The sequence below is a fragment of the Scheffersomyces spartinae genome (genome assembly GCF_019049425.1).
Source record: "Scheffersomyces spartinae strain ARV_011 chromosome Unknown scaffold_8, whole genome shotgun sequence".
In the NCBI taxonomy this organism is placed as follows: Eukaryota; Fungi; Ascomycota; class Pichiomycetes; order Serinales; family Debaryomycetaceae; genus Lizanozyma; species Lizanozyma spartinae.
The window spans coordinates 376,668-400,836 of record NW_025065055.1 but is presented as its reverse complement, the minus strand read 5'-3'; the positions used below and the strand labels follow the sequence as shown (position 1 = coordinate 400,836).

The window sequence follows — 24,169 nt, the reverse complement described above, 5'->3', positions numbered from 1 at the left end:
CTCAGTTGATTACTGCATTTATTAGTGGATACATTGAGGTCAACATGGGTTACACAATTAGGTAATCCTTTTAGAAGGCATGCTTCTGTGTATTTGGCTTGTCTCGGCAATATTGATTACTACATTTGAGTGTAAGGTGCACCAGGTAGAATTAGCTTATCCAATAGTAATAATGATCTTCTCACTATTGCTCCCTTGATGCATATGGTATCTTCCCTTGACGTTATTCGCAAAATGAAACACATTCTAAGGCATAACAAGGAATTCGAAGTCGGGTGGAATAGTAGTTCCGTATTCCGTAGGCGTTGCGTTCAAATTCAAGCTTAACGGGGATATCCTCAAATTATTCTTGAGTAACTAGTTTCTATTGGGCAATGTTGCGATGTTCCTTTGCGCAATAGTAATTGAGTCTGATACTGATAACTTGTGCTAACAAGTTTCATCATCCTCTGTCTCAATCAAGTAATTGAAGCAATATTCAACGCCATAAGGATCCGGTTTAATGTAATCAGATTGCCGAGATATTACCCAATGATAGACTTATAGGCTTAGGGATAAAGGTTAAACTTAAAACCAATATTGCTATCACATATGTGCCAATATTTTACTTTCTGTTAAATCTATGTTATAACTATTTGAAAACGAAGTAAAACTTTGGCAGCTCAAACTTCATTTTTGTAATATTCTATTTGTTACATACTACACGTATACCAAAAAAAGCCATAAACCAGCCTTTATGGCCAAGTTGGTAAGGCACCTCACTAGTAATGAGGAGATCCTCAGTTCGAATCTGAGTGAAGGCATTTTTTTTTCATAACCCATGAAAGTATAAAAGTGAAAAACTAATATGAATATCGGGACATCAATAACTATCATTATTTTTTATTACTTCATACTGTATATTTATTGTCTGCACCATGTCTAAAGAAGAGGATGAGTTGAAAGCACTTGCATCGTTATTTGAAGATGATTCAGGATCTAAGGAAGAGAAACGTAAACGAGCGGAACAAGTAGTTGCACTTGAGAACAAGATAGGACTCCCCCAACAATTAACAGTCATGACGGCATTTGATGAACTTTTGGCATGTTTTGCTATTGGAGGCCAAATCAAGAACTATTATAGATATGGAACGTATACCACTTGTGAGGACCAAAGAGAGAAGTTTTGGTTTGCATTGGGCAATGGAATGTACTCGGAGTTACCCAAGAGCATCGACGATATGAGTGAACGAGACTTGGAGAGGAAGTTCAAGGTACATGATTTTTATATGAAACGTCTTGATAAAATAAGAAAGAGTGGTAGTTGTGAAGATGTTTGGAAGATACGCAGTTAATATATACATACGTTTATTCGTATATGCATACATGTACATACACAATCATAGATATATGCTATATTAAACAAACTAAAGTACACAAGATTTACTTAACGAGTGGAAAACCAATTAATCAATGGTAATGAAAAAAGTTGAGGTTATACAATGATACAACCTTTCTTTTCTGGCTCATTATCGTTAGCACCTTTTGGTCTAGCATTAAGAGCACATCTGGCAGCTTCTGAAAAAGCTTCATTAACACCTCTATTCTTCTTTGCTGAACATTCCAAATACCTTAAAGCACCAATTTTTTTGGCTACGTTCAACCCTTCATTATAAGAAATCAACTTACGAGCATTACTGTTTTGTGAATAAGGATTAAATGATTCATCTTCTCCATTGGTAACCGTGGTGATCTCTTCATCTTCATCATTTCTCAAGTCGCACTTTAAGGCCACCAATACTAGTTTAACCCCTTCGCAATGATCAGCGATTTCACCTACCCATTTGGTTTGAACATTTTCAAGAGAATCGGGAGAGTCAATAGAAAAACATAGCATGATACAATGGGTGTCTGAGTAGGATAATGATCTTAATCTATCGAATTCTTCCTGTCCCGCCGTATCCCATAGAGACAACTGTACTTGTTGTTGATCAATGAAAATATCGTGTACATAGTTTTCAAACACTGTGGGTTCGTACACTTGAGGGAAGTAACCCCTTGTGAAGACATTCAACAATGATGTCTTACCACATGCACCGTCACCGAGGATGACGATCTTACGTTGGACTAATTTGTTAGCAATACTGATATAACATATAACATGCACATAACTGTTGATTTATCATAACGTTTAAATGATGTTCACCTGGTTCCGTTCTTATACATACTTAATTTTGGTCCACTACTGCAAAGAGGCATCTCGTTTCAAAACACTAACAGGTCTTCTCAGTGGTGTTATTGCGTAGGCTTAATGTAAAACAGACGGTAGTTTGGGTTTTTCAAAGTATCGCTGGAACTTTTGGTGATGCCATGTGTACAGGATATATGCTTACATTGCTTATGATAAGAATATGATTGAGTAGACGTAGTTATAGTATGGATAATATGTATGTACCATATGTACTTACAGTATGTACTATTATATATATATATATATATATATATCTATTGCTCGTCAATCAAATCTTCTAAGAACATCGAAGGCACAGTCTTACGTTGACTGCGACCTGGTTGTTGTCTAGTCTGCGGTGAGTTGTTATCAGAAGGAGGAGGAATGCTAGTATTGGCCAACGAATAGTCGCTGTTGTTAACATCATTATTGATGTACAATGAAGGTACAAACGTAGAATGTCTGCTTGTAGCAATAGGTGGATTCCCCAAGTTTGTAGTAGATCCACCAAAAATTGATGAAACAGACCCTCCTCCTAATGGATTACCATATTGGGAAGATTTGGTTCTCTTATGATACATGACTTCAGCAGTAGGTGAAATAAACATTTTGGTTAAATCATGTTTACTGGTTGCACCTTGATATTCAGATTGATAAATAGTAGAATTATCTCCTCCAACAGTTGAGCCTCCTCCTCCAGCTTGACTACCACCTCCTCCACCTCCCATAGGCAGCATGAATGCATTCAACGTAGTTCTTGATGATTGACTCACTAAAAGCGGTAACTTGGCAACGGATGAATTGGTAGTACTTTGCGTTAGTCCAAACGAGCTATTGTTGGAGTTGTATTTTTCAAAGTTCTTGGAAATAGATCTCTTGGTCATCCGAGAAGCAAGCACCGATTTGATAAGATGATACAAGATAAACATCAACAATATAAACCCTACAATGCTTCCCATAGCTATAAACACAGTACCGGTGGGACTGTGTTGTTTAATGATATAGGGGTTGTTGAAATTCGGTGGAACCGTGACTGATGGTGTGGTGAAGGCTTCACTAGGACCAGTGATTGTGGGCATTCCCGTTGCCAGTGGCATGCCCGTTGTAGACATGACGATAGCAAGAGTATGAAAGTAAGTAAGTCAACAGTTGATCAAAATGAAGCAGTTAAACAGCACAAAAATAGTTCAGTCAGAATTAAATCAATGATTTAAATAAAGCGAATGTAGACGTCGACGTTGATGGGTTTTTGATTCAACGAGGCTCAACTGATCTTTGAGAGGTCTTCGCTAAAATTTCTGTTGATTCGAGTTTTATTTAAGGAAATCCTGCGTATAGCCCCGTCTTCTTGTTTTGGTTTTTTCTAACCAAGGGCGGTGGTGTTCGGATGTGCAACCACCCCTTCTTCAAATATTAATTATAGGGTTGCCATTTTGGTCCATTGTGTTCTTAACCAGTTCCATATACGCACACTGTCACAGTCTCTAGTGAGCATTGGTCTAGAGTTTGGTGTTGGGTACTGTATGGTGAACCTGTCAATGTCAAAGGAGGCATCAAAGCAGTACAAAAGCAAGGAATTGTATGGCTCATGGGAATCAATTAATACTGGTTGCTGCCATGGAGGTGGGATTGGGTCATCTGCATAATGGACCACTCTAGCAGTTTCAATTGCTTCAATTGCGTCCCAATCATCACCACCATCTTCACTGTAGCATGTATGTATTGTAGACCTGAACTCATTGGAAAGTAACCCGTATGTTTTGTGAGGCAATGCTATAACATTTAACGGCATTTTAAGCACAACAGCATTAATGACTTCGCTCGAAGTTACCTCTATACTGTGATCTCCCAATGTATACCATGGCTTGTGAACCATACGGGTGTATTGTTTCTTTAAGGCATTAAAGAATAGTTTGCTTGGAGTTATCACCATCAATTCAGTATTGAAAAGTGATTCCGGGTTATTATAGTGCTGTTTCTCACGATGCCACACTAACGGAGGTAGTTGTTCCACAGATTGTATAAAATAATGCTCAGTTTTCACATGATCTAATTGCACATTTCTATAGGCAACAGAAGCACTAAAGTTCACAGCAGGTGGTATACCAAATAATTCATCTACGTTTGAGTTGTCAATGGTATAGCTACTCAAGGTTTCAGTGTTGGCATTGATCTTTTTTTGTTTGGGTAGTATTAGTGAACGCGGGTCGAGATAAACCACCCGATCGTATTCAGTTAAGCCAAACACATGGAACTCAACTTCTGCCTTGGAGGTTCCCATAATACTCTTAATACGAATACCATGATCACTGGCTAGTTTCCTAAGCTGGATATATTGTCTGGCATCCTTTTGACGTAAGGACTCATCGACCACTATAACATAGTTTGACACGGCACCATCGGAGGAAGACTTTTGAATACTCATTAGATTGACCACTGCCAAATTGAAAGACTCTATGTCTACTCCGCTCAGAACATATGCAAGCTTCTTGAATTGATATTGCTGAGACCCCCACTGATCAACCAAGTCTTGTGGAACTGTTCGAATTGAAGACCCATTGGTGCTCATCTCCCCATCCAAGACAAATCGAAACACTATGAAATACACTCCTATGAAAAGTGCAACTATATATTCCCAATTGCAGCTAATATAAAACCTCCACAACCTTCGATTCATCGTGATAACTAACACTCTCGATATTTGCAGCAAACCTTAATCTAATGGAGATTTGCAGCAATCAAATGTGAAACAACAACCTCTTAACAAATAAGTAACAAGCGATTTTGTGTGAAACGTCCGGGTAACAATTATTTTCTTAGAGGTTAAGTAGATAGACTACAAATATTACCGTATGCACAAGAGCATAACAAAGTTAGGCTAAGTTATCTAATTCCAAAACACATGTTATAAATCAAATAAGAAGAACCTAAATATATCGAAGTTCTTGCTTATTACTACTAAATACGAATCCTTGATATTAAATTTCATTATCACGTGATAGTATATCACGTGATTTGGTTTGAAGATGAGCATTGAATTCTTCATACTTCCTTATATACTTCCTTATATACTTCCTTATATACCTCCTTATACCCTCACATATTTACTTATTGCTCCTTTCATTATGTCATCCGGCCGCCAACAACAACAGTTGGTATTCTTCAATGACCACAGTATCATTCCCGAAACCTCAGACGAAGATAGCTCAATAGTTGGGATCATCTCTGAATCACCGGGAACCTCAGCTGCTTGGCTCGTGGCTACATTGATAGAGAATAGTCTTCAAGGAAGTGCAAATCACATCAATTCTGAGTTATCCAAAAGACGTATCAAATCTCCTACTTTATTTATATCTTTTAAGCATGTTGGTGACTTCTATAAAAAATTATGTAAAAGAAATGGAGTCGATTTGGCAACTATAAAAGACTTTCAATATGTTGATTTGTTTACTGATTTGTTCACCAAACATATACCCTCTGGTACTACTACTGCTGCTACTAATAAGCATTTAACTAGTATGTTTGATAATGTTATTGGGGGTATCAAGTCCACGCCTGTTATATTTGTTGAATACCCGGAAATCTTACTCACAACCACAGACATTAGTCCTAACGAACTCTTGGTTCAACTAGACAGATTGTGCAAGCTTTCTAGTCGTACATTCGTACTTTTATCCACCGACAGAACATTGATTGACTTTTCCTTGACCGATTCCAGTGATCCAGTGTTTAAAGTATCGGATTTTATCTCTAAGCTATACCATCGTTCAAACATCAACATTTATTGTCAACCGTTGGCCACAGGAAGAGCAAACGATCTTACCGGGACACTTTGCATATCACGAGGCCCCAATGTAATTGAACCCCGTACTCTAAATGTGGCCTCAAGGGATTATTTGTACCATATCAATCGTGATGGTAACGTTAAACTATACTTGCGTTAAGTTAAGTTAAGACTTCTTTCTGTGCATGTTGTATAAATCGTCTAGAGCAAATTCAATGGCACATCTAGTGTATAATAAAGGAAATAAGGGCCATACAGACTTTTCACCAACCAAGATCCAATAAGGTATGTTTTCAATGGACTTGTGTACATCAAAAACACGGGAAAAGTCCTTAATAAGGTACCCAAGTTCAGGTACTATGGTTATTTCTCTAATTCCATGCTGGATAGTGGGGCGTTCATCAATACAAAGACGTTTGATGATGTCAGTTAACAACCCCAACTTATTCATGACATTCAACCTATGAGTGATCTCCATCCCTACTAGGAACCTCATTCGACGGAAGAAATGGGTGAATAAACCAGCTGTAGGAATTACTAATGGGGTATTTCCATTTGTGGTAGCAGACAGATTTGCAGCTTTGGCATAATTGGCAAGATTTCCATGGGACATGCTGCTGAGTTTTGACAGTTTTGCCAACAGTTTAGGTAGACGATAAGCATCATCATGTCTCAAATTGCTTAGCAATGGTGCTAGGTAAGGTCTGGCCAAACTTATAATGAAATGGTTCACATTAAATACTTCTGTCATTCTAGTATAGGGTGAACCTTCTTGGTTGAGATATTGGGCATTAGTGAATACAACTTCCACTCCATCATCACCACTGCCTTCACCTCCACCACCATCAGCTGCATTCTTCTTGTGCTTGGTCTCTGAAAAGTAGGTTCGTTGATACTTGACATCTTGGGGTTTCATGTACAACACTTCAATATCTGGAGACTTTCGAACCACTTCATTATCGAAGTTCTTGACGTATAACTGAACATTGTCACTGAGTACGCCAGTCCCAATCGAGGCATAGATGGCTGTCCAAATTATGACGTTAGGAGCAGTGATATAATTTAATAGATTTGGAACTGATTGATGTGTTGGATGTACCACTATGTTTAAAATCTTTTCTGTTTTTAAATAAGCTTCTTCAAATGTCAAGTCTCCTATGGTATCACGAACAAACTTCAAAAAGATCAAAATATCCTGAGAGTAACCTTTACGAACCACATTCTCAATCACATTACCAAATCGTTCATCCACATCATGATTAAGTTGATCAATACCCTTCATGACATTGGTAACATTGGTAAGTACTTCGATTAAATCATCATCTTTTAAAGTACATACCAATGAAGCCACAGCTGCACCCACTGCACTACCACTGATGATCCGAGGAAGCAACCCTTCAAAGTAAAGGCCCTTGACTACTCCAATATGACATAAGCCAAATAAGGACCCTCCTTGAAGCACTAAGGCCGTAGACCCAAACGATTGTCTTGTATCATGAAAGAAATCAAGTTTGAGTTGTCTACTATTCATTATATACTCATCATTAGTCTCATTCAAATAGTTCAAACAGTTCAATACTTCAGTGACATACTCTTCAATCATGAACTTGGTACCAGCATAAGCTTTGGTATATAATCGTTTCTGTGCAATACCCCCGAAATTCCGTATAAGTCCAGATCGAAGAAGCAGCATTATCAAGCTTTGATTACCTGCTTCTCGAGCTCCTTCTAGTAATCGGATTCTTTCATTGACTAAAACAAAATCATAATGTTTGGAAAGGAAATTTTGTCTCCATAATTCCACTCCCGTAAGCAGATCTATTTGCTCAGTTATTGACTTCCATTGTTCATAGTTCTCGGCTCTTCTTAACTCCTTGGAGAGCTCCTTGAGTGGGTCACTCTTTCTATATAAAAACACCATACTTTTAACCCAAAAGAAAAAGATATCTATTATAAACTCAACAAGGGCCCATATCGATGTCGGCATGTAGTTCACGGCTAAGGCCACTATAGGTAGTACATACCGTTTTAGAATGCCCATCTTGATAAGAAGGGATGAAACCTGTTAGTCCCATTTAGTAAGTGCAGCCCATTGGATTTATTATAGTGTTTGTTTGGTTAACGCACGACTTACATGTGAATATGTCAAAGTCTGGGGTAAAGTATTATTGGTTATGTAATGATTAAAGTATCCTTATGTAATGCTCCGAATTTATGGTTCTATATACTTTGATTATTTGGTAGTGGAGTTAACCAATTTCTTACCTCTATTAAAGAATCGTTTCCCAAAACTCGATGCTTGGTGGCCAGAATTCTCCATTCTGTCCTTGACAGAACTTACCTTACTCCTTAAGGATTGGTGTCTTCTAATATCACTATGAGCTGCACTTTGATAAGCCGAGCTTGCAATCTTCCCTATCTGAATAGTCGAAGTCTCATCTTGTTGATGAAGAGATTGGTTCAACCAAGCCTGCAAGCCGGAATCATACTGTGACTCTAACAAAAGGGCCTCATTTAACTTGATAATTCTCATCTCTGGATCTTTATAAGCCATTATTTCTTTCCAGTTGAACACAGGATATGCCTTGGGTTTAAAATCACTATTAGTCACTAGAGTAGTTATTGTATTAGTCCCTCCACCACCACTAGATGTGACCCGCGACACAGACGTAGCTGTTGTGGTGATACTTCCATGAGATTGGGATCTCTTATGTGAAAGAGTAGCATTTTCATTCTGAGGCGATGATGCACTGATAGATGATTTGGTACTCTCATCCACAGCTCCAAGTAAACTGGTGTATTTCTGAGGTAAATCCTTTGAAGTTGGTTTGGCAAGGTTAACGGCATCCTCAGAGGGTAATGGGGTAAGTTTTTCTTCCTTGAATGTAGGTGAAATGTATGGTTTATCAGATAAAATAGAATCACGTGTCATTGTTGAAGTGAGGTCTCTTTGAGACCAATTGTGCGTAGTAGAGTTATCGATGTCTTCATGAATACTTGGTAGTCTTGCATCTACTGTCTCAGGGATGGAAGTTATGCTTTCATTATCCTCTGGTCGAGTATTGCCATTAGTAAAATTTTGATATTGTTCTGAAATGTTCTGGTTGGTAGGTAACACAGAGTCCCTATCATTATGACCGATAAATGCATCTCTAAAGTTGTTAGTATTGGGTTCCCATTCTCCGAAATGAAACGTATTATTACTCATGGTTGACATTCTAGAAACCAGAGGTCTCTCTTCTCCTGAAGTTGAAAGTTGAGGTGATTTACCACCTCCACTACCAATGCCTGGTATAGAAGGTGGTGTAAAACTAGTAATATCATAATCGTCATCTTTACCTTCGGGATTCGCAATAGACACATTTGGTACGCGATGAGTGGGGTTTGAGGGCATAATCGATTCACTATTTTCTTCAAAAGAGTATCCATCTGTAACAGTAACATTATCATCAGTTTGCTCAGCTTCATCTTCCTGAATGGTTTGACTCCGTATACGAGATGAGCTGTCAGGTCCATCGCTCATATAAGAGTCCACAGCATCCGCTATGTTTGAATAGTCTCCAGAAACCAATCTATTATTTGGGGAAGACAAACTTGGAGTACTACTGTTTTCTGTCAAGCCTTCAGCTTCGAAAAGATCAGGAGGAGGTTTTCTGATCGATGAACTACTCCTGAGACTAAATTGCCGGTCAGCAGATTTTCCATAATGTACTGGATGAATTTCATTATTGGAATGTCTGCTATCATTATATGAAGCCTCAGTGACTTCCTTAATTAAATCTTGAAGATCATCAGTTGCAGCAACTTTAGTGGTTGATTGATTTTCAGGCTTGGAAGACTTAACAATGTTCAATCCCCGAGTCTGTGTATCTTGCTCTTGATTGCAATGAACATCTGGAATATTTCCGGTATTCGAAGGTGATACCCTCATATCCAAAGTTTCGGGATTGTGGAATGTGATACTGTCTTTAGAACTATGATTGTCAGCACTCTGATCCCAAGAATATGGCGCAGGCAGATTTGTTGACACTAATTCTGGTGTTCGAGTCCTATCAAGTGAATCTTGATGATCTACCACAAGGGCAACGGATTCTTTGACAACATCTTCAACCTCTGGTAAGTCATCAGAGTTATTTCCGTTGTAGCCCCAATCGTCATCACTTGAGTCATCATTGTCGTCACTTTTCTGCCAACTATCTATGTTCAATTCTAATTTGGGAGGATCTGAATGAACTGCTGGTACGAATACTCGTTGTTGGTCTTGTTGTTGACTTCCAAAAGTACTACTGGTTTGTGACTGTTTCGGCTGTGACAAATGATTTAAAGATGCTGAATCACGGACTGTGGGAGCGTGGTTCAAGCCTTCTTCATGAATATCATAGATAGTGGATATTTCATCTTCATGTTGCAGGTTCTTTACATTCAATGTTTTAGGTTCGTACTGAATGGAGTCGGCATCGGACGTAAAGCTTGCTTCCGAGGTAGGTGTATATGGTTGTTCGGTAGCGAACCCATCTCTTGAAGGAGGGTAGTATAATTGCGACACTTTGTTGTTTAAAGTAGTTGTGGTAATTGGCGGTAATGAAGGTAAACATATATCTTCTGTTTTTCCTTCTACTCTTGTAGGAGTCATTGCTTTCTCCAATCTATTCTTGGAATCTTCAAACCCATCTTCTCCATCGTCATCATGATTGATGTGCTCCTTACTATGCAGATGGTTGTATATATTATTATTATCAACTTCGTTTACGTCGTGATCATCGTCGTCGTCATCGTCGTCGTCATCATCGTCATCACCATTGGCACGCATATTATCAATAGAAAGGACCAATTTGGATGTACTACCCAAGGGCACTTGGCTTGTACTTGGTTGTGACCTATTATCAACACTTCCATCATTTGATTTAGCGACATTATTAACCTCTAGAGCCTCTGAAACGTCCAGGGAAAGCTTTAATGTCTTTAAATCAGGGAGGGGAGGAGGCATATTACTAGTGCTCGTTTCTCCATCAAGCTCATTCTCGTATTCGTACCCATCATCTTCATCTTCACTATCACCCCATTGATATGAAGGAGCATTGGCGTTGGCCCATCTCAGGGACCTGTGTCTCTCTATATGATCACTCATGTTAGCAGAACACGGATTATGGTTATTGTGAAGTAGTGATCCTATATTTACTATTCAACCATTCAAACGAGGCACAATGTTTGCGAAAGGGGAATGATATGTCACGTGACTAGTTACGTCAGTTTAATCGTATACGGTACTCGATGGTATAGTATATACCGTACTGGTTATCTACTGTATGGTCGTTTTCTAAGTATGTAGTTGATATTCAATAAAAACTATCTTCCTAATCTACAACTTGCTGACATTGTCTTCGTTTTGGGAAATCATAACACCAGGATAAAGATTACCCATTGGAGAACCCACTTGCCAGAGAGCACCATCAACAACTTGAACTGTACCGGTAATATAAGAAGCAGCTGGAGAAAACAAAAAGACAGTGGCATCAGCAATATCTTGAGTAGTACCTAATCTTTGTAATGGGACCCGTTTGTCAAGAGAGGTTTCACCAGGTGGTGATAATCTTTCCATACCTTCTGTGTTAGCAATGGCACCAGGAGCAATACAATTGGTTCTTATACCGGAAGGACCAAATTCCACAGCCAAAGCATTGGAAAGAGCATCCACACCAGCCTTAGCAGCTCCAACATGAGATTGGAATGGGACACCATAGTAGTGTAATGTTGCAGAAACAAAGAGAATTGCACCTTTAGATTTCTTTAATTCATTGAAACAAGCCTTTACAGTGTTAAAAGATCCTAACAAATCAATACTAACAACAGACTTGAAAGCATTACTTGATAAATGGTTGAAATCAGATAAAAAGTTACCTGCAGCACCAGCAATGACGAAATCAATTCTTCCTAATTCCTTAACAGTTACCTCTACAGCTTTTGCAATACTTTGAACTTCACGAACATCAACATTACCTATACCAATGACACGAGCACCAGGTCTCAATTTTTGAATCTCTGCAGCAGCATCTTCGGTTTTCTTTTGGTTTCTACCTAAAATAACAGCGTCTGCTCCCAACAATACAAGAGCTTCTGTTTGAACACGACAAATGGTACCAGCACCACCAGTGATGAAGGCAACCTTTCCTTTAAAGATATCGGGTTTCCAAGCACATGCTTCCACGTACTTTTGATCTAATGTGTTTCCCATACTGTGTTAGTGTGTATGTGATGATAATCTTATTGAATAAATAAGCCCTTTTTATTGAGTACTTATGGTACTCTTCTTATTGGAATGAATATATAGGAATTCATTTTCTTATATACGGCCATCCACATGCCAAACCTGAAATGCGGGGGAAGGCCGAGGAAGGACTAAGACAACTATGCTTACCGCATTATGTGCACTCCAATTTTTCATCTCTAGATCTTGGTGGGGGGACGAGGGACACAACGTCTTAAGTCTACCACGGTTAAAAAATATATGTATTTGTTACCGACAAGCAACCAGAACGTTCGCTAGTGAAATTCGTTTATTCAATTGTGACTGAACCATTAGATAGTTAAATCTGTTAATCTGTTGTGTATCTCAACAATAGAAAATCATTAGTGGTGGAACTTTACCGGATATTCACTACATTATTTCAATATAATGAACGATGAAACCTATATGAACTCTAAACTATTTGGTTCAGTGTCCAAATACAAATATTGGTTCATCCTATACTATATTAGTTCATCCTATACTATATTAGTCTTTCTTTAGTTTGAATATGGTTACCCGGACCTATATATATTTATCACGTGACATGGACCTGATCTGTGTTTGTATGTTTATAGTAAATGAAGACGCATCTTTCCACCCACACACAGCACTTACTAAAATCACCAATGCCGTCATGTCACAAGAAGAATCTGAAGATATAGTGAGAGTGAAACGACCTCTAAAGGATGATCAAATTGTATGTGTACTTCTAGCCTACATTGAATTGTATTGTGTTGTGTTGTGTTGTGTTGTTACTAACTAATCTATTTAGCTTTCGGTAGCTGAAGATTTAAGACAAAGATTTAAGAGATCTCGACGGTCATATTTGACTCAGAGGACTCGTACCAATAATGGTTCATTGCAGGAGGACGACGTAAGTCATCTGGATCTGGACCTGAGTCTGGCCCTGGGCCTGGGCCTGGAGGTCGATCTGGATGTAGAAGAGCTTGAAGGTCTGAGTACAGATGATTTAGATGATGAATTAGACGTAGAAGAAAACTCGGCTACAGCTGGGATTATAGAGAAGATTATCTTACGTAATTTTATGTGTCATGATAACTTCGAATTGAATCTCGGACCTCGAATAAATATAATCATCGGATCCAATGGTTCAGGTAAAAGTGCCATATTAACAGGTCTTTTAGTGGGGTTAGGTGCAAAGGCATCACTGACATCCCGCGCAAGTTCTATTAACAATTTAATTAAGTATGGGAGGAATACAGCTCAAATCACCATAGTGTTGAAAAATGAGGGTCCAGCTGCTTATAAGCATGAAATATATGGGGATCGAATTCTGGTTGAAAGAACGCTTAGAAGAGAAAAATCTGCAACTTATTCCATAAAATCAGAATCTGGGAGAGTTATTACTGATAAGAAGAAAGACTTGGATCTGATCTTAACAAAATTCCACATCACAGTTAACAATCCACTAGCTTTTCTCTCTCAAGACACCGCAAGGGAATTTTTAACCCAATCAGATGGTAATAAATTCAAGTTTTATATGAAGGGAGCTCTTTTGGAGGATATAATAAACAATCTTGAATTAACGGCTTCTCATATAAAGAATGTGGAGACTTCAATGACAAAATCAAAAGAGTATGTCCTCAAAGCAACAGAATTGTACAATACTTCAAAACATACTTATGAGTTGTATGACAGACAAAGAGATCTTCGAAAGCGTATGGAAACGATTAAAGCTAAAATCTATTGGTTTAATGTATTCAGTATAGAGAAACGACTTACAACTTACAAAGAAAATCATGATGAGAAGCGGAAGGCCATAGATGAGTTTGAAGAGGAAAAGTCCAAGATTAATGAAAAGCTTCCAGAGCTGGAAACGAAGAAGGAAGCAATTATAAAAGAATCTGAAGACATGCAACGACAATTGGAGCAAGTAGAAACCCAATTACGAGAAATTGTTGGGGCTAGAAGTAAAAAGAGATCTGCTGTTCTACAAAAGAGAGATGAATATAAAGATGCTGAAGGCAAAATCAAAGAAGAGAAAACTAGAATCCAAAAGCTTGAGAAGGAAATTGATGATGAAATGACCAGACTAGATCAAGCTAATAGTCAAGGGAAACATCATCTTAAAGAAGAGATCGACAAAATTAAAGAACTTCTTAAGGATAATGAGGCTGAAAGAGTTTCCCAAAGTACTGTGTTGGAGTCATTGGAAAACAAAGTCAATGATTCAGAATACGATGAACAGAAAAGTGAGATTTCAAGAAGAATTGAGCAGATGGAACGTGAACTTGATAATGTTTCTACTGCCACAAGTAATAAATATGGTCCCTGGGGTAAGAGTATGACGGAAATTATTCGAGATATTTCTGCTAAGAGTTCTCAATTCCATCGTAGTCCTGTCGGACCCTTGGGAGTACATATTTCCATAAAGCCTCACTTTTCCAGTTGGAAGAAGATGTTGAACTCAATTCTTCAGAAATCACTTGCATCTTTTGTTGTTGTGGATGAACACGATAGAAATATCTTGTCTGGGATATTAAAGAAACATACAGATGTCCATAACATGGCCAATATTATAGTTCGGAAGTATGAGGAGTTTGATTATAGCAAGGGTCAAGTAAATGTGGGTAAAAGTATTTTAGATGCTTTGACTTTCGATAACGTTGTTGCTAAATATACATTGATTGATACAAATTCCATTGAACTGACTCTTTTGGCATCCTCAGAATCCCAGCTAAAGGAATTTGCATCTTTGCCTGGTGTTTTCGCTAGTTTGAAACTCCATGACGAGAATAGTGGTGTGAGAGCCACTAAAAAAGGTGCTTCTTACAATAATGATCCAGTATTTTACAAGCGAGGTCCAGCAATGTTTTCTGGTGGTGTCTCAGAAGCTGATGTCAATGAAATACGTCAATCGCTTTCTCTGCAAAGACGAAAGCTTGAAGAGTTGAATAGTGGCGAGAGAGATATTCTTAATCAAGTGAAACACATCAGAAGGACTCAAGCAAAGCTTGGAGTCGAAGAAAGTAAGCTTAGAAGACGTCGAACTCAATTAGAACAGGAGATGCGTAAAGAAGGTGATACGGCTTTAATTGAAAGAAACAAAGTTGAGATTGAAAATCGTGGAATCAGTATCAGCAATCTCATGAGAATTTTGGATTCACTTAAGGATGAGATTAGAGAAGACCATGAAACCCTTCAGGAGTTGAAACAGAAAGAGAAGGAACAGCAGGAGAAAGTTCAAATAGTTAAAAAGAAGCATAGGACATTAGAGAAGTCTATTCAAGAATGTGAGTCCCAACAAGATGAGTATAGGAATTTGAAGGCACAGTTAGATGCCCAAATCATACGAGAACAGGAAGCATTAGAAACCATTGCTAAGAAACGAGATGATATGCAGCAAACCATGCTTCCACACCTTGAAAAGGCACAAGAATTATGTCCTCGGGAAGATATCCATATAGATTGGGAGCATGATACAAAGGAAAGTATCACTCAAGAGTACAAAGAAGCTCAAGCACAAGTGGAAGAAATGGAACGTGGTATTGGGAGATCATTAGAAGATGTACAACAAGAATTTACTGTGGCCAAGCAGAAATTACAGGATGCTACAGAACAGAATAATGAAGTGATGCGCTCTTATGAACTGTTTAGAGATCAAATGGAGATGAGAAAAGAGTTTTTATATCTTACCATAAGGAACAATAATAGTTCAATGAACCAAGCCTTTGAGCAATCTCTTTCTTACAGAGGGATGCATGGAAGATTACATATGAATCTTGATAGTCAATCATTAGTGCTTCATGTTCAAACAAGAAATGAACAAGATAAGAGAACAGTTGATTCACTTTCTGGTGGTGAAAAGTCTTTTGTTCAAATTGCATTTCTACTGTCACTTTGGCACATTATGGAATCCAGAGTTCGTGCATTGGACGAATTTGATGTCTTCATGGATAGTGTTAACCGGACTGTGGGTATAAAAATGTTAGTACAAGAATTACAAAATCTTCCTAAATCACAAACCATTTTCATTACTCCACAAGATACTACAAATATGGACTTGGACTGGCAGGCACTCGGGGTTAAGATCCATAGATTACAGCCTCCTAGACACTAACTAATAGGGAAATACATAGAAGATAGAGCTTATCCATACTGTAGCATTAGAAGGAATCTGTAACAAGTATTGTAACTGTAGATTCAAAAAAAAATAAAGTGGTGAACGATGTTCGGATTAAGCCCGACGCGGGGGTCGAACCCGCAACCTTTTGATCGCTTCTCTTGTACAAGACTAAGAGTCAAACGCTCTACCGATTGAGCTAGCCAGGCTTGCTCGTTGTAGAAAAAAGCTAAAATTTTATAGGAGTACTACTTCATGATAATAAACATAAACTTTGATAAATTGGCTCCAAAGGCTCGGTAAAATTATCACGTCCACGGTGAGATGTTGAATTGATCAACTTCCATGTAACATAAGGATCAGTATTCTTACCCTTGAAATGATAATAAACTTTATTTTTGGGAACAGAACGATAATCTTCAGTATTGGCCAATGATTCACATTGAGAGTAATTGATTTGAATGATCTCCACGTTATACTGAGTCTGTGTAAATCTCATAATCTTAATTATATTGTATAAATTTATAACCTAATATAATGATCAAAAAATATAATAATCTTTTGTATATCTTTTACAGAAGATACACTTAATTGTATATATTTATTTTATTAATAGTTATACATTAATTTAAATTTAATGTTTTTTTATACTATTCAATAAATTAAAATTATACTCTTGTTTTAATTGAAAACACATATCTTTACTTTTATTATTTTTACTACAAAATGAACCTTCTGCCATTGTAAATCCAACTAATCAATAATTAAAATAATATATTTTATCAAAATCATATTTAATAATATTATTTTCAGTATAATTATTGATTTTATCATTATTAATTATATCTTTATAAAATACTATATTATTCTCTAATATATACTTCATTAGTAAATATTTTTGTCTAGTTACAGTTAAAAAATGTATATCAAATTTATTTAATAAAGGTAATAATAGATTTTTAAGATCAGATTTATTTATTTCTAATATTGCTAGCTTACTTCCTTTATTAGGTGTTATACAGTATACATTTCCTATATTTAATTCTGATTTATAATAATTCAATAAATCTAATTCATTTTCAGTTAAATTTATAACTAATGAGATATAAATGTAATCTATTAATATTTTATTCTTATTTAGCTTAGATTTTTTAGTTACTCTAATGTAACCATCTCCATCTATAAATACTATAAATTTAAATAATAAATTTAATTTATCATCAGATAATTTATCATTCGGACTATGCGAGGTATTAAATATAGATATTAATATAAAATATAATGGTTTCAGTGTAGCTTTCATTTTAGTTGCTATCTTTTTCTTACCTTTTGATTTAGAAATATCTTCTATTTTACCTTTCGTTGTTAGTGCTTATTCTAACGGTATCTACGGTTTATCTGACTTTGAATTAAATGAAGAATGGCAAATATTAAGATTAAACAAAATAAAACTTCACTAATTGCTGAAATATCCTTTATTTTTTATATATTTACTATATAAATAGATATTCACATATACTCTTTGTATTAGTTATAATAATATATATATAAGGACACTCCAGTATGGCCAGGTGCTTTACCCCCATATATAAATCTAGAACGACAAGGTATAAGCACGCACAAGCCGTTCAAAGACAAATATAGTCCTTAAACTCCTTCTGTGTTTTTAGGAGCTGGTATGCGTGCAATCGAATTGAATTACTTGATGATACCTGACTTTGAGGATATTAGTGCAAAACTTCTAGCAGATTGGCAAGTCCGCATTTAATCTGTTTGTAAGTCTTTCATTTGTGCATAATGCTTCAATAATTCAAAAAAGAATAGTTGATACCATTAATTCAATATATCTATGAAAGCCACTATTAAAATGCTTTAAAACTGAAGCATTAATGCAAAGATATAATCACACTAGAATTCTTAACTAATATCAGAATTCTCAAGCCAATTCCGGTTTTAGTTCTAATGATAAGTTTGATACTCCTTACAGTTCAAGACCCGCACACCAAAAGTAGATCATACAATCAATTGTGCTCATAAAAAACTTCGGCATTTTTTCAGCAACGAGCAAGCCTGGCTAGCTCAATCGGTAGAGCGTTTGACTCTTAGTCTTGTACAAGAGAAGCGATCAAAAGGTTGCGGGTTCGACCCCCGCGTCGGGCTTAATCCGAACATCGTTCACCACTTTATTTTTTTTTGAATCTACCGTAATAATAGAGATTGATCTTTATAGCTTCCAAATACGGGATTATCACTGAGGTGTATTGAGTGCATTCGAATCGTTTCATTTCGTAACCCAAAAAGAGTTTCTTTTTACCACAACATTCTGCGGTGGTTTGATGAGACATACTCGTGCTCACTAATAAGTCCCATGAGAAGCGCATGGTCAAATACCAGTAGATATTAGCTATTTACATTATTTTAAAGATAATATATTTTTGTTGCTGAACTAACACTCTCTTTAGGTATTTTATACAAATCCTAAGAAAATACCACTTCGATGAGATTCAACCTACTAGCAGTGTATGGCACAACACCGACATTCACCTGGTGTTAATGCTTTTTTAAAATATTATGAGTACTCATGGGAAACCCACTTAGATCTATTTCAACCATATAAATAATACTTATAACCAGTGGAAAACAAGGGTTATATATTGCCAACTATGAATTTTTTGTTCAAAGCTACCATAAATTCGTAAGATAATGTTCTACTATATAGATTATGTTTTAGCAAGCTATAAACAAAATACATTATTTACAGAACAAGTTTGGGCGTGTGGTCTAGTGGTATGATTCTCGCTTTGGGTGGAAATTACCTAGGTAATCAACACAAGCATGCGAGAGGCCCTGGGTTCAATTCCCAGCTCGCCCCTTAGTTTTTTGGTATTCATTAGCCATTAACGGTAGCGCCACTTTATATTTTTCACACGGTTGGAAGTTTTCTGGGAAAGGCAATGTATACTGATTAGGCCACCCAACAAGAACAACTAACCAACTAACCAACTACACTCTAATAGGGAGATATAAATCCGATTGAAGATGTCTTACACTGCAGACCAGGAAAAGGTAGTGCTAAAGATACTTTCTTATAAAGCGCACGAGTACTATGAGATTCTTTCAGTTGAACGAACCGCTTCGGAACCAGAGATCAAGAAATCATATAGGAAGTTAGCTATTAAGTTACACCCAGATAAAAATCAACATCCTCGGTCAGCTGAAGCATTCAAATACTTGAACAAAGCATGGGAAGTGTTGGGAGACTCCAGTAAACGGAGAATATATGATCAGACAGGCAGTGATCCAGATGCACGGTTCAATCCCAGTGCTGGAGGTAGCGGTGGTGGATTTAGTGGTGGAGGTAGAAGTGCGTTCAATGCAGAAGATTTATTTGGAAGTCATTTCAGAGGAGGAAGAGGTGGAGGAGGAGGTGCCTTTGGTGACGATGATATTTTCAATTTTTTCTTTGGAGGTAACCAAGGTCAAACATTTACATTTGGTAATAATGGATTTACGTTTCAAAGTTTTGGTGGTGGAGGACCCAGAGGATTTGGAGGTCAACAAGCAAGACAAAGAGCTCATCAACAACAGCAACGGAATCAACAACAACAAGCAGAAACTCCAATGCTGCAGTTTCTACAACAAGTACTTCCAGTACTTTTAGTATTGGTAGTACCAATGATTCTTCAATTTTTCAGTGGGAAGCAAGTACCTGAGTTTTCCCATGTACCAACTACACAACATACGGTAACACGGACCACACCAAACTATAACATTCCGTTTTTTGTTACGGAGGGATTCAATAAGGATAAAAAGCTTTCTCGGAGACAAATGCAAGCCTTTGATACCAACGCAGAACACAGTATACTTAAGGAGAAGCGAGCACGATGCAATGAGGAAATGGTTCTTAAGAACGAATTAATAGAACAAGCCCATGGATGGTTTTCAGTTGATCAAGAGAAATTGGCCCACGCACGTTCGATGGCAATGCCCAATTGTGAATTTTTAAGGGACCTTAATTTGATATGATTAATAGATAGATGTACGACTAACTAATACTGAGTGTAGTAAGTATGAGCTCAACCTGAAATTTTCACCTTACAATAAGCAGGACAATAGTCTTATCAAAGTGGAAGGAGACTATACTATACACTCACACCACAATATACTATGCTACACTGTGCTACACCGTGCTACACTGTGCTACAGCATGCACAGTACGCACAGTATGCTATGTTACTTTCACAGTGTACTGCTAACAACGATGACGTACCCCTGAGCTCTGCGCACCGACCCCGGTCGTGCACCACCTAAAACCTAAGGTGTAGGGTGTTTAGATTGTGGCTTTAAGATAACTATGAAACTATACTATAAATAAACGTCTTCTTTCTACGTCATGTCAAGTTAGTTAGACGACTTCTTTTAATTCAATGGACAGTTCAGCGGCTACTACTAAAAAACAAAAGTTGAACGGGAATACATCGCCGACATTATCTACACCTGTCTCATCCATGACTGAGGTGGAGGAACCATGGAGTTTCTTAAGGGATGCTGAAAGGTTCACCACTTGTTCTGAAAAGGACAGACTAGAATTGCTAGCATATGTAACACAACAGAACCAACGTATAGGCCAATTGAACCAAGATTTGGACCGCTCCAAACTGGCCAATAAGGCTTTTAAACAAGCCCTTAGTGAGATTGGTACGGTTGTTATTCTGGTGGCTATGGGGGATCTATCTAAAAAAGTTGAGATTCACCCCGTGGAATCTGATCCGGAGATCCTCAAAGTTAAGACTACCATCAACACCATGATGGATCAATTACAAACATTTGCCAATGAAGTGACCAAAGTTGCCTCTGAGGTGGCCAATGGAGAATTGGGCGGTCAAGCTAAAATCGAAGGATCTGTGGGGATATGGCGTTCATTGACGGATAACGTGAATATAATGGCTTTAAATTTGACCAATCAGGTGAGAGAAATCGCCGACGTCACCAGAGCAGTGGCAAGAGGTGATCTATCACGAAAGATTAATGTTCATGCTCAGGGGGAAATTTTACAGTTGCAAATGACCATCAATACCATGGTGGACCAATTAAGAACATTCGCCTTTGAAGTGTCCAAAGTAGCCAGAGATGTAGGAGTTGACGGGATCTTGGGAGGTCAGGCTCAAATTGAAAACGTCGAGGGGATCTGGAAGGAATTGACAGATAACGTAAATGCCATGGCTTTAAATTTAACAACACAAGTGAGAAACATTGCCAATGTTACTACTGCTGTTGCTAAAGGGGATTTATCCAAAAAAGTCACGGCTGATTGTAAAGGAGAAATCCTTCAATTAAAAAGTACCATTAATCAAATGGTGGATCGATTACAGAATTTTGCCTTAGAGGTGACCACTTTATCAAGAGAAGTGGGGACCTTGGGTATTCTTGGAGGTCAAGCAAACGTTCAAGATGTTGAAGGTGCTTGGAAGGCTGTTACTGAGAACGTTAATTTGATGGCTACTAATTTAACTAATCAAGTGAGATCCATTGCTACTGTGACCACTGCTGTTGCTCATGGAGATTTGTCCCAGAAGATTGATGTTCATGCTCAAGGAGAAATCCTTCAATTGAAAAATACCATCAATAAAATGGTGGACTCATTACAGTTGTTTGCTCTGGAAGTGTCTAAAGTCGCAAGGGATGTGGGTATTAATGGTAAGTTGGGGATTCAAGCTCAAGTTAATGATGTAGATGGATTATGGAAAGAAATCACCTCCAATGTCAATACCATGGCTTCTAATTTGACCTCACAAGTGAGAGCTTTTGCTCAAATCACTGCTTCGGCTACAGATGGTGATTTCACTCGATTTATTACCGTTGAAGCCATGGGTGAAATGGATGCTTTGAAAACAAAAATCAACCAAATGGTGTTTAATTTAAGAGAATCCATTCAAAGGAATACTGCAGCTAGAGAAGCAGCTGAATTGGCCAACAGTGCCAAGTCTGAGTTTTTGGCTAATATGTCCCATGAAATCCGTACTCCACTTAATGGGATTATTGGGATGACCCAGCTTTCTCTTGATACAGAATTGACTCAATATCAAAGAGAAATGTTATCGATTGTTCATAATTTGGCCAATTCATTACTCACTATTATTGATGATATTTTGGATATTTCTAAGATTGAAGCTAATAGAATGACAGTGGAGCAAATTGATTTCTCCCTAAGAGGAACCGTGTTTGGGGCCTTGAAGACTTTGGCAGTGAAAGCCATTGAAAAGTCATTAGATTTGACTTATTGTTGTGATTCTTCTTTCCCCGATAACTTGATTGGTGATTCGTTTAGATTGAGACAAGTGATATTGAATTTGGCAGGAAATGCCATCAAGTTCACCAAACAAGGTGAAGTCAGAGTTAGTGTAAAGAAGTCTTCAAGACCTCCCAAAAACAAAGATGATTTGTTCCTTGAGTTTTGTGTGAGTGACTCGGGTATAGGAATCGAATCTGACAAACTTGGGTTGATTTTTGATACCTTTTGTCAAGCCGACGGTTCTACAACAAGAAGATTTGGTGGTACAGGGTTAGGGTTATCTATTTCCAAGCAATTGATTCATTTAATGGGTGGTGAGATTTGGGTTCAATCTGATATTGGTAAAGGGTCAGAGTTTTATTTCACAGTGAACGTTTCACCTTCCAGTATCAACTATAACAGACAAACTGAACAATTGTTACCCTTTAGTCAACACTATGTTTTATTTGTATCGACAGAACATTCTTCTGATGCTCTTGAGGAAATTAGAAGAGGTATACTTGAATTGGGACTTAATCCAATCATTGTTCATGATGTCGACAAGGTGAACTTGACAGAACCTATAAAGTTCGATACCATTATTATTGATTCTATTGCTACCGCCAAAAGTTTACGTCTTCTTCCTGAAGTTAAGTACATCCCCTTGGTGCTTCTTCATCCAGCAATCCCCGAGTTAAACATGCGTGTTTGTATTGACTTGGGTATATCGTCATACGGGAACACCCCATGTTCTGTACCAGATTTGGCCAGTGCATTGATCCCAGCGTTGGAATCCAGATCCATAGCTCAAAACTCAGATGAATCCGCAAGTTATAACATACTTCTTGCTGAAGATAATTTGGTGAACCAAAAATTGGCAGTACGTATATTGGAAAAACACGGCCATAAGGTCGAGGTTGTTCCTAATGGATTGGAAGCATACAAGGCCATCAAAGCAAATAAGTTTGATGTTGTTTTAATGGATGTTCAAATGCCAATTATGGGAGGGTTTGAAGCAACAGAAAAGATCCGTCAATGGGAAAAGAAAACGAACCCTATTGATTCCTTAAGTATTCGGACTCCAATCATCGCCTTAACTGCCCATGCTATGTTGGGTGATAGAGAGAAATCATTGGCTAAGGGTATGGATGATTATGTTTCAAAGCCTTTGAAGCCAAAGTTATTATTACAAACCATTTCGAAATGCATTCACAATATCAAACAATTGAAACAATTGTCCAAACAAAATAGAACTTCATCTGATTTTGCAAAGAATTTGAAAAAGGGTTCAATCAATGAACAAATGGCCAATATCAATTCCAATGGGGCAAGTCCCTCTTATAATAATGGAGCAGGTACTCCACACTCAAATAACTCAGATGTGTTAACATCCCATGAAAACGACTTTCCTCCCCCATTAAGAAACATGCAGTCCAGTGAATCCTTATCTACCAGAATTCCCCTTTCAAGATCAGTCACATCCCAAAGTGTTGCCAGCGAAGACATGGATCAGTTACCTTGAATATAGATCAGAT

At 37.6% G+C, this 24,169-nt stretch overlaps 11 protein-coding genes and 4 non-coding genes across 15 annotated transcripts; 8 read left to right on the top strand and 7 right to left on the bottom strand.

The window, feature by feature from the left end:
- The first annotated feature begins 730 nt into the window (after nt 1-730).
- On the top strand, nt 731-803 carry KQ657_004952. Its single transcript has one exon. It is a non-coding gene; the product is annotated as a tRNA-Thr (tRNA).
- A 114-nt stretch (nt 804-917) lies between these two features.
- Nucleotides 918-1,334, top strand: KQ657_004951 (uncharacterized protein; the record flags this gene model as incomplete). The annotated part of the gene is made up of 1 exon (XM_043195607.1): nt 918-1,334. One exon carries the CDS (start codon nt 918-920, stop codon nt 1,332-1,334), a length of 417 nt encoding a protein of 138 aa, XP_043049780.1.
- Nucleotides 1,335-1,474: 140 nt separating this feature from the next.
- Nucleotides 1,475-2,238, bottom strand: RHO3 (Rho family GTPase; the record flags this gene model as incomplete). Its single annotated transcript, XM_043195606.1, has 2 exons — nt 1,475-2,106; nt 2,208-2,238. 2 exons carry the CDS (start codon nt 2,236-2,238, stop codon nt 1,475-1,477), a joined length of 663 nt encoding a protein of 220 aa, XP_043049779.1.
- A 246-nt stretch (nt 2,239-2,484) lies between these two features.
- KQ657_004949 (uncharacterized protein) lies at nt 2,485-3,321 on the bottom strand (the record flags this gene model as incomplete). Its single annotated transcript, XM_043195605.1, has 1 exon — nt 2,485-3,321. One exon carries the CDS (start codon nt 3,319-3,321, stop codon nt 2,485-2,487), a length of 837 nt encoding a protein of 278 aa, XP_043049778.1.
- A 305-nt stretch (nt 3,322-3,626) lies between these two features.
- On the bottom strand, nt 3,627-4,778 carry GNT1 (glucose N-acetyltransferase; the record flags this gene model as incomplete). The annotated part of the gene is made up of 1 exon (XM_043195604.1): nt 3,627-4,778. One exon carries the CDS (start codon nt 4,776-4,778, stop codon nt 3,627-3,629), a length of 1,152 nt encoding a protein of 383 aa, XP_043049777.1.
- A 556-nt stretch (nt 4,779-5,334) lies between these two features.
- KQ657_004947 (Elongator subunit) lies at nt 5,335-6,153 on the top strand (the record flags this gene model as incomplete). The annotated part of the gene is made up of 1 exon (XM_043195603.1): nt 5,335-6,153. The coding sequence occupies one exon, from the start codon at nt 5,335-5,337 to the stop codon at nt 6,151-6,153; it is 819 nt and encodes a 272-aa protein (XP_043049776.1).
- A 6-nt stretch (nt 6,154-6,159) lies between these two features.
- Nucleotides 6,160-7,980, bottom strand: KQ657_004946 (bifunctional triglyceride lipase/lysophosphatidylethanolamine acyltransferase; the record flags this gene model as incomplete). The annotated part of the gene is made up of 1 exon (XM_043195602.1): nt 6,160-7,980. One exon carries the CDS (start codon nt 7,978-7,980, stop codon nt 6,160-6,162), a length of 1,821 nt encoding a protein of 606 aa, XP_043049775.1.
- A 246-nt stretch (nt 7,981-8,226) lies between these two features.
- Nucleotides 8,227-11,121, bottom strand: KQ657_004945 (uncharacterized protein; the record flags this gene model as incomplete). The annotated part of the gene is made up of 1 exon (XM_043195601.1): nt 8,227-11,121. One exon carries the CDS (start codon nt 11,119-11,121, stop codon nt 8,227-8,229), a length of 2,895 nt encoding a protein of 964 aa, XP_043049774.1.
- Nucleotides 11,122-11,352: 231 nt separating this feature from the next.
- On the bottom strand, nt 11,353-12,225 carry SPS20 (Sps20p; the record flags this gene model as incomplete). Its single annotated transcript, XM_043195600.1, has 1 exon — nt 11,353-12,225. The coding sequence occupies one exon, from the start codon at nt 12,223-12,225 to the stop codon at nt 11,353-11,355; it is 873 nt and encodes a 290-aa protein (XP_043049773.1).
- A 688-nt stretch (nt 12,226-12,913) lies between these two features.
- Nucleotides 12,914-16,360, top strand: SMC6 (DNA repair protein; the record flags this gene model as incomplete). Its single annotated transcript, XM_043195599.1, has 2 exons — nt 12,914-12,976; nt 13,052-16,360. 2 exons carry the CDS (start codon nt 12,914-12,916, stop codon nt 16,358-16,360), a joined length of 3,372 nt encoding a protein of 1,123 aa, XP_043049772.1.
- A 120-nt stretch (nt 16,361-16,480) lies between these two features.
- Nucleotides 16,481-16,572, bottom strand: KQ657_004942. The gene has a single exon. It is a non-coding gene; the product is annotated as a tRNA-Lys (tRNA).
- A 1,859-nt stretch (nt 16,573-18,431) lies between these two features.
- Nucleotides 18,432-18,523, top strand: KQ657_004941. Its single transcript has one exon. It is a non-coding gene; the product is annotated as a tRNA-Lys (tRNA).
- Nucleotides 18,524-19,133: 610 nt separating this feature from the next.
- On the top strand, nt 19,134-19,235 carry KQ657_004940. The gene has a single exon. It is a non-coding gene; the product is annotated as a tRNA-Pro (tRNA).
- A 167-nt stretch (nt 19,236-19,402) lies between these two features.
- HLJ1 (type I HSP40 co-chaperone) lies at nt 19,403-20,389 on the top strand (the record flags this gene model as incomplete). Its single annotated transcript, XM_043195598.1, has 1 exon — nt 19,403-20,389. The coding sequence occupies one exon, from the start codon at nt 19,403-19,405 to the stop codon at nt 20,387-20,389; it is 987 nt and encodes a 328-aa protein (XP_043049771.1).
- A 401-nt stretch (nt 20,390-20,790) lies between these two features.
- On the top strand, nt 20,791-24,156 carry NIK1 (Nik1p; the record flags this gene model as incomplete). The annotated part of the gene is made up of 1 exon (XM_043195597.1): nt 20,791-24,156. One exon carries the CDS (start codon nt 20,791-20,793, stop codon nt 24,154-24,156), a length of 3,366 nt encoding a protein of 1,121 aa, XP_043049770.1.
- Between the last annotated feature and the right edge of the window lie 13 nt (nt 24,157-24,169).